The sequence below is a fragment of the Dicentrarchus labrax genome, unplaced genomic scaffold (genome assembly GCF_905237075.1).
Source record: "Dicentrarchus labrax unplaced genomic scaffold, dlabrax2021, whole genome shotgun sequence".
NCBI lineage: Eukaryota > Metazoa > Chordata > Actinopteri > Moronidae > Dicentrarchus > Dicentrarchus labrax.
The window spans coordinates 34,157,021-34,164,803 of record NW_026136719.1 but is presented as its reverse complement, the minus strand read 5'-3'; the positions used below and the strand labels follow the sequence as shown (position 1 = coordinate 34,164,803).

Genomic DNA, 7,783 nt, shown 5'->3' with positions numbered 1-7,783 from the left:
TAGAGAGAAAATGCAAGCACCTCCAGTCCCTGAAGCTACTGGTACTTCAGATGATTTAGTGCCGAGACGTGGGTCCTATGGGCTTCAGCGTTCAGAGCGCTAAGCGCCTTCAGCGGTAAAAAGATGTCAGCGGAGACTGGTTTTTTTTAGCGCAGCGCTCAGAGCGCTTCAAGTTGAAATCTGTTCAACTTTTAACACCGCTGGGCGCTTGGAAAATTAGTTTTTGAGCTCTCTCAGCGCTGTAAACGCGTTTGGTGGACACAAGTCCAGCTCAGACAATTCTAATCACATTTTAAAGGATATCGACTGATTATCGTTATCGCCAAAATCCCAAAAAATATTGAGATATTATTTTTTGCCCATATCGCCCACCCCTACCTGGCCGACGCCTTGAACCCTGAAGGAGCTCAAGTCTTTTCTTGGGTTCTCCAGGTATTATCGGAGATTTGTGCGCGATTACACCAGGATCGTGAAGCCCTTAAACAGTTTAACTGCTGGTTATCCGCCAACTCAAAAAGGGCGCAAGCAGACCAAAATCGACAGCAAATATTTCCACCCCAAGGAGCCATTTGCTGAGAGATGGACTCCTGTTTGCCAACAAGCTTTTGAGGAAATAATCGACAAACTCACATCTGCTCCGGTGTTAGGATATGCCAACACTAAGCTGCCATACGGCCTCCATACAGATGCCAGCCCGACTGGGCTTGGTGCTGCATTATAGAGCAGAATCAAGATGCCGAAGCTTTGTCCAGGAGGCCTCACAGTGAGTTGGTCAACGACGATCAGTCTAAAGAGGAAAGCCATAGGATTTATACCTTCACTTCTCACCATCTCAGCTCAGAGAGCAATAACTTCTGTCCCACAGAAGCTGTTAAAGCAACCTGTCAGAGTCACACTATTACACATGTGGAGGAAGACTTACCCTCTCCTTGCCTTGTAGAGTCCCTCACTATCCACCCGGAGGCCATTCCTGCCGAGCTTGAGGAGGAGGGAGTCCAAGACGGTCTGCTCACAGTTCCCAGGTACAGTAAAGATGAAGTAGCCAAACTGCAAAGAACAGACCCTGTCATCAGCCAAGTCATTGAGCTGATTGAGTCAGGAAAACTTGCACTTGCCAGCCTAAAGTCTGAATCACCTGAAAGTCGGCTGATTTTCGGAGAGATGAACCGTCTTGAACTGAAGGATGGCCTATTATACAGGAGAAGGCAGTGCGACAGTAAACCAGTCTGTCAGCTCGTCCTACCGAATGTACTAAAGCCATCCGTGCTCACCAGTCTTCACAACGAGATGGGGCACATGGGAGTTGAACCCACACTTGAGCTGGCCAGATCCAGGTTCTATTGGCCAAGGATGGCATTTGATTTTGAGACAAAAATCAAACAGTGTGAGAGATGTGTAAGGAGAAAAAGTCAGCCAGAAAAGGCTGCACCCCTTGTCGCAGACCATTAAAGAGCTCTGTGCTTTAGCCGGCATCCGTAAAGTAAGAAGAAGTCCATATCATCCTAGGGGGAACCCAGTAGAACGCTTTAATCGTCGATGCTAAGCATGCTGGGAACTCTGCAGGTTAAGGAGAAGACAAGGTGGCGTGAACATGTAAAACCCCTTACGCATGCCTACAATTGTACGAAGAATGGTGTCACAGGGTTTTCACCCTACGAACTCATGTTCGGACGCCAGCCCAGGTTGCCCATTGACATCGCATTTGGGTTACCAGTTAAAGTTAAAGTTTGTCTACTTCACATTCGCAATATGTGAAAAGTCTAAAGAGTCACTTGAAGGAAAGCTAGCTATGGAAAACTCAAAGAGAGTAGCTGACAAAAACAAGAAAAGATTTGATGCCAGAGTGAGAGAGGCCACACTTGAAATAGGAGACAGAGTCCTGGTGCGAAATCTTCGCCTTCGCAACAAGCACAAATTAGCTGACCGATGGGAACCGACAGTTTATGTAGTGCAGAAGAGGGCTGGAGACCTACCTGTCTATACAGTGTGCCCTGAAGGCCAAGATGGTCCCTTACGTACATTACATTGTGACCTTCTATTGCCATGTGGGTTTCTCTCCGAACCAGAAGAGGAAATAGTTCAGCCAAAATCAACTCATAGGCCTAGAACAAGGCAGACATCAAATCAAGTCAGTGAACTGCCTTCATCATCCGAGGATGAGGAGGAAGATGAGCAATGTTTTCATTCAGTTAAAATTACTGAGACAAGACCTTCTGGAGCCTCAAACATATCCGAGTCACAGAAAAAGACATCTTTTGAAATTGACACACTCACTGGAATTGACACAAGTACTGGAACTGACATACCTATCGGAACTGGCAACTTACCTGAACTGGGATCTGTGGAAAAAGATCCTGTGGAAAAAGAACCTAGGGAAGGAGAACCTGTGGAAAAAGATCCTGTGGAAAAATAACCTAGGGAAGGAGAACCTGTGGAAAGAGGATCTGTTGAGCAGAAAACAGAAGGAAACTTACCTTTTGTTCATGAACCTGAAAATGGCATGGAGAAAGAAAGTGATGTTAATGAAATGGAAAAAGAAAACATTGAAACTGAAGCTGAAACAGAGACAGGAGAACTGACAAAGCAAATGGAGACAAGTGGAGGAACTCTCCTCAGTGAAGAAACTGAAAGAACCAAGGAATATATTCCCATAGCCAACCCACCTGTCTCTCAAAGTGAATCCCAAAGAGATGCCCTTCAACCAGCCACCAATAGTGGTACAAACCCTGCTGTTGAAACAAAAAATAGCAAAGGGGAGCCTTCACGGAGGTCTGAACGTGTCAGAAAAGCACCAGGGAAGTTCACATACCCTCAACTTGGGAATCCCTCTTTTGTCCAAACCATAGTGGAAGGCTTTAACAAAGCTATGGTTGAAACCTTTGAAACTAATTATTCCTTGAAAGAAGAACATGAAGGGACTCATGTTATGTAAGGAGGGGAGGGTGTAACCCAGGTGTAAAACTTGGTTAACTAAACCATAAATTTAACCTTAGAAGGAAATAGTTGTTTTATTAGCTGTTTCATGTGTTGAAATATCTTTATTGTTTTTCTGAGTTGCACTTGAAAGCAACACATTTCCAACTGCACTTGAAGGCAGCACTCAGGTTCACCGCATCTAACCAAACGAAAGGCAAGTAGCCTTTTAGCAACCAATTAGCGTGCACGTTCCGCCTATGGTGAAGGAAGCAAGTCTGTACGCAGTACTTTCTACTTCCTTTTAACAGCGAGAAGGCAGCGATCCGCTAAACAAAAGCAGTAAGATATTGATTATAGTAAATTACCGCAAATCATTTAAGTTGATGTTAGCTCCAACTAGTTTCTTTGTTCACAATTTAGCACTGTGCTCAAGTGGTTACACAGAGCTGAGAGTCCCCAACGGCACTCAGCACTGGAACGAAGCGCATCGGTGAGAGTGATATTTTCAGTGTTTTTGATGACTGTTAACTGCTGCTACTCATATGCTGAACGGGTTACCTATATGGAGATATACTGTGGTGAACTGTTGCATTAAGCTTGTTGCTCTGTGAACACTTGGCACCTTAACCTGTGCACTTAATACACTAAACTACACATTTATTAGCTGATTAGCATTGTGTTTATGTTACATGTGACTGCAGGCAGCACAAAGTACATGTTGATCAGCCATTTGCTAAATCACAATTTATGATATGTTATTGTTTGGAATTATTACCCAATGATTCATGAAAGGACACTTGATTTGTAGATTTGAAGTTATTGAGCTTTAGTGTAATGAAAGGCCAGAATGTTAAAGGTGACATTGTCATTATACTTTAGTGTTATTATTGTACAACAATTTGATTGTTTACTTAAAGGTCCTGTTTATCAAAATTAAACAGGTCAGGTCTTTTGGAGACCCCTAATCTCCATAGGAACATCCAGTCTGTTGGAGAGGATCCAGAGCCCTGGATGGAGTGATTCGGGATCATTCTGTGATCCATAGATAGCGAGTCTCCCAAAGATCCTAAGGAAGCTAACTATAATTGGTGGTAGGGCCAACCTGGTTGGCAGGATTGCTACACACCCAAAAGCGTTAGCGCGTGACTCTAACCAACCTATTAGAGGAACATTTGGAAGGAATACAAACAAAATAGTACCGGTACTAAGAAAAACAAGACTCCTTATTTTAAAGGCGCCATTTTATTTTCTTTGTTATTTCACATACCATTGTTTATATAAATGTTGTAAACTTTTGTTATACAATACTCACTAAAAGAGTTTACTTTTGCAATTAACTTCGTGGTTGGTGTTGTTCATTGTTCGGCTGTTCAGGTCTATGGTACATGAGCTCTTTCCGAACCTAGCCATTCAGTGTATCTACTATAAGTGGGTTACACTCACATAATGTAAACCTTATCAACTCGAATGCATTAATATCTAAACTCACTGCTAGTACCATAAGGTCCTTCCTTCCTGCTGCTGTCAGACTGTTTAACAACCAGCACTGCTCCCAGTAGACCCCCCCCCCATCTCGGCATCAATAATAATAATAATAATAATGTTGACAATAACAATGTGCAATAATTACTGTGCAATACCATTCCATATTCACTGTGCAATATATTGCCCATGTGCAACTGCTGCTGCTACTATTTGTGTTATCTGTTGTTTGTGGATTCTTACTGTTTTTTCTCTTGTACATAGTGTTTTTATTTTATTTATTATTTCCCTACTCTTACTGTTTTTTTAAATTGTTTTTTCTCTATCCACTTCTCACATCTCTTGAGAAAATAATTTTACTTACATGCTCTTGAATCACGTTGTGTCATCACAAATTAATCCCCACAGAAGCAAAAAACTAAACTGCCTGGCTGCGCAGAACTGCCGCTTGGTGAAATTACCACAACAAAGTTTGAATTCTGTGACTGTTATGTTAGAAACTGTACTCTACTGCACGTCTCTTTCTCCTGTGCGCATGTGCATGTGTCACAGTCAACTGAGAGCAGAGTGCACACAATATTCTCCACATGCTCTTCAGTCATAGCAGGTCTGTTTTAAGGATTATAATGTTGAAAATAAAAGCAGCTTTACATTTATCACACAGTTGACTTCAAAATAAGACACCTAATGCGAAATAACTCTTCCCAAGTACAGTTGATATTCAAAGAATTTCTATTTCTAGTCTGCTTAATTACATTTTCCATCTTTTTTCTTATATACACCAACCAGCCATAACATTATGACCACCTGCTGGTGTATTTGATAAGGTAAAAGACTTACAGCATCATAAGATCAAACATACTCAAGTAACTAATATCAATACTGTGCTGATATTATTTTAAAAGAAGCCCATCATAATCCTGTAAATAAAAAAGTTGATGAGGAAGCTTGTTGTTTTTGTAACTGTTGTTTTGTCTTGGAATAATCAATATAACATACCATAGCTTCAGCAGTTCTCAGTTTTAAACCAGTTTTGACACTCCAAAATTAGTAAAAAAATCATCCTCTATGAATTTTAATTTTAAGCATCAGGTGTTGTAATATCTGGTTTCTGTAGAAAATGAATGTATGTTTTGCTGAATGGCAAACGGTTTTATACTGCCTGTACTCAAAAGTACACATGAGCAAAATCTGACATCACAGTATTTCCCCATTAATTTTACTAAAATGTATATTTTCACTGGGGCGGCTGTGGCTCAGAGGCAGAGCGGGTCGTTCCGTAGTCAGAAGGTTGTGGGTTGTGGGCGGCTCCTGGTGCCACATGTTGAAGTATCCTTGAGCAAGATACTGAACCCCAAATTGCTCCCGATGCCGTGCATTGGTGTGTGAATGTGTATGAATGAGTTAGTTTCTGTTCGATGGACTTTGCCATCACTGAGTGAATGTGTGTGAAAGGGTGAAGGTGGCACGTAGTGTAAAAGCGCTTTGAGTGGTCGGAAGACTAGAAAGGCACTATACAAGTACAGGTCCATTGTCCATTTACCATTTACTTCTCCTTACAGCACCCTAGCTGAAGACGTCCAGGTTTTTGGACGTAAAAAAACCGCCACTGCAGTTGCCCACTGCAAGAGGGGGAATGGCCTGATCAAGGTGAACGGCAGACCCCTGGAGATGGTGGAGCCCGCCACTCTCCAGTACAAGCTTTTGGAGCCAGTGCTGTTGCTGGGCAAGGAGCGTTTTGCTGGCGTTGACATCATAGTCAGAGTGAAGGGTGGTGGACATGTCGCGCAGATCTACACTATCCGTCAGTCGATCTCCAAAGCCCTGGTTGCCTACTACCAGAAGTACGTGGATGAGGCTTCCAAGAAGGAGATCAAGGACATCCTGATCCAGTACGACAGGACCCTGCTGGTCACCGATCCACGTCACTGCGAGTCCAAGAAGTTCGGTGGACCTGGAGTTTGTTCCCGCTACCAGAAGTCCTACCGTTAATCCCCCTGTACATTTTCATAATAAATTGGAGGAACGACAGGAAGAATTAGATAAGCTAATAAAAGAAGCAAGGCATGAATTAGCAGTAGAAAGGCTACAGGTTCCGGATCCTCGGGAAGGGACAGAGAGAAACAGATAATGAAGCCTAAAGCAGTCAAGGTTATTTTGTGCGACAGGATGAAGGAGGCAGAAGGCCCTTGATTCTGATATGGCTTACAATTAGGCAATGAACGACGTCAGCAAATGAGGCTAAAAAGCCACTAAAACAAAATAACCAAATGTTACAGCAGCCTACAGCAGAGTCCCAGCAGGGTCAGGTACAGCAGCAGCCGATGGCGTACCCGCCCGTGCAGCACATGTACGCTCAACCTCCACGACAGATGGGAAGGGGAGGGTTTAGATCGGGAGGGCGGGGAAGAGCCATGGCACCACAGCAACCCCGTGGTCCATGCTGGATCTGTGGTCAACCAGGTCACTGGGCAAGGCACTGCCCAATAGATACACCACCCCAAAATAATTACCCACAACAACCAGGGTATGGCCCACCACAGCCAAGGTACGGTCCACCACAGCAGGGATATGGCCCACCACCACGTGACGTATGTGACAAAACTCCAAATACTGCCGCAGCCCCTAGAGGACAATACCCCTCCCTAGGCGCCCGCAATGACCATGACTTGTATCCAATCCCTGATTGGGTAGAGGGTCCCCATTACCACCAAGAACAATGACGAGGCCCGGGAACCTCTGACATCGGTGAGCCAGGTGCGGTCTCATTCACAGATGCTTTTAGCTCAAGACAACACACCGGGCGCTATAGGGCAGTGGGCGGATATTTCCTAGGGGTTGGTGCTGCCAGAGACATCGAAAGGGGGTGGTGTTAATTCATTATACACAGACTGGAAGCCATGGTTGCATATGCTGAATCCCTATGCCCCTCCCCCTGATCCTCTCCATGTCACATTGTTTTATGATCGGGATGAAACTTGGGTGTATCATGAGGCATTTATGGCCGTGGAGGGTGTGGGGGCTCAGGAGGAGACCAAGTGTTTTAGACAAATGAAACATCAGTTGACACACTGGTGGCATCTGTTTCTACCCGCAATGATTGAGAAGTGAAACAGTGAAACCACATCAGGGAAAATTTCCCCTACCATCCTTACCAGGTCAAGAAATCATAATCAATTACACAGACATGACACATTGTGTCAAGGGGTACAGATACCTGTAGCTAAGCCTGTAGAAGCTAAGCTAGGCTTGAAACCCATTTTTGGCACAGTCTACCATCCTCAGTCTCAGGGTAAGGTCGAAAGGATGAATCAGACCCTGAAGAGAAAGATGGGTAAAATATGTGCACACAGTAAAGTCAGCTGGCTAGAAGCCCTCCCACTAG

General features: G+C 43.9%; 1 protein-coding gene across 1 annotated transcript; it reads left to right on the top strand.

Annotated features, from left to right (window-relative positions):
• Positions 1-5,944: 5,944 nt before the first annotated feature.
• On the top strand, positions 5,945-6,425 carry LOC127352019 (40S ribosomal protein S16-like). Its single transcript, XM_051380100.1, has one exon. It carries the CDS (start codon positions 6,070-6,072, stop codon positions 6,388-6,390), a length of 321 nt encoding a protein of 106 aa, XP_051236060.1. The 5' UTR covers positions 5,945-6,069; the 3' UTR covers positions 6,391-6,425.
• Positions 6,426-7,783: the final 1,358 nt, after the last annotated feature.

Coding starts and splice junctions, on each gene's coding strand:
- LOC127352019 (XM_051380100.1), top strand. CDS start 6,070: ATGGTGGAGCCCGCCACTCTCCAGTACAAGCTTTTGGAGCCAGTGCTG.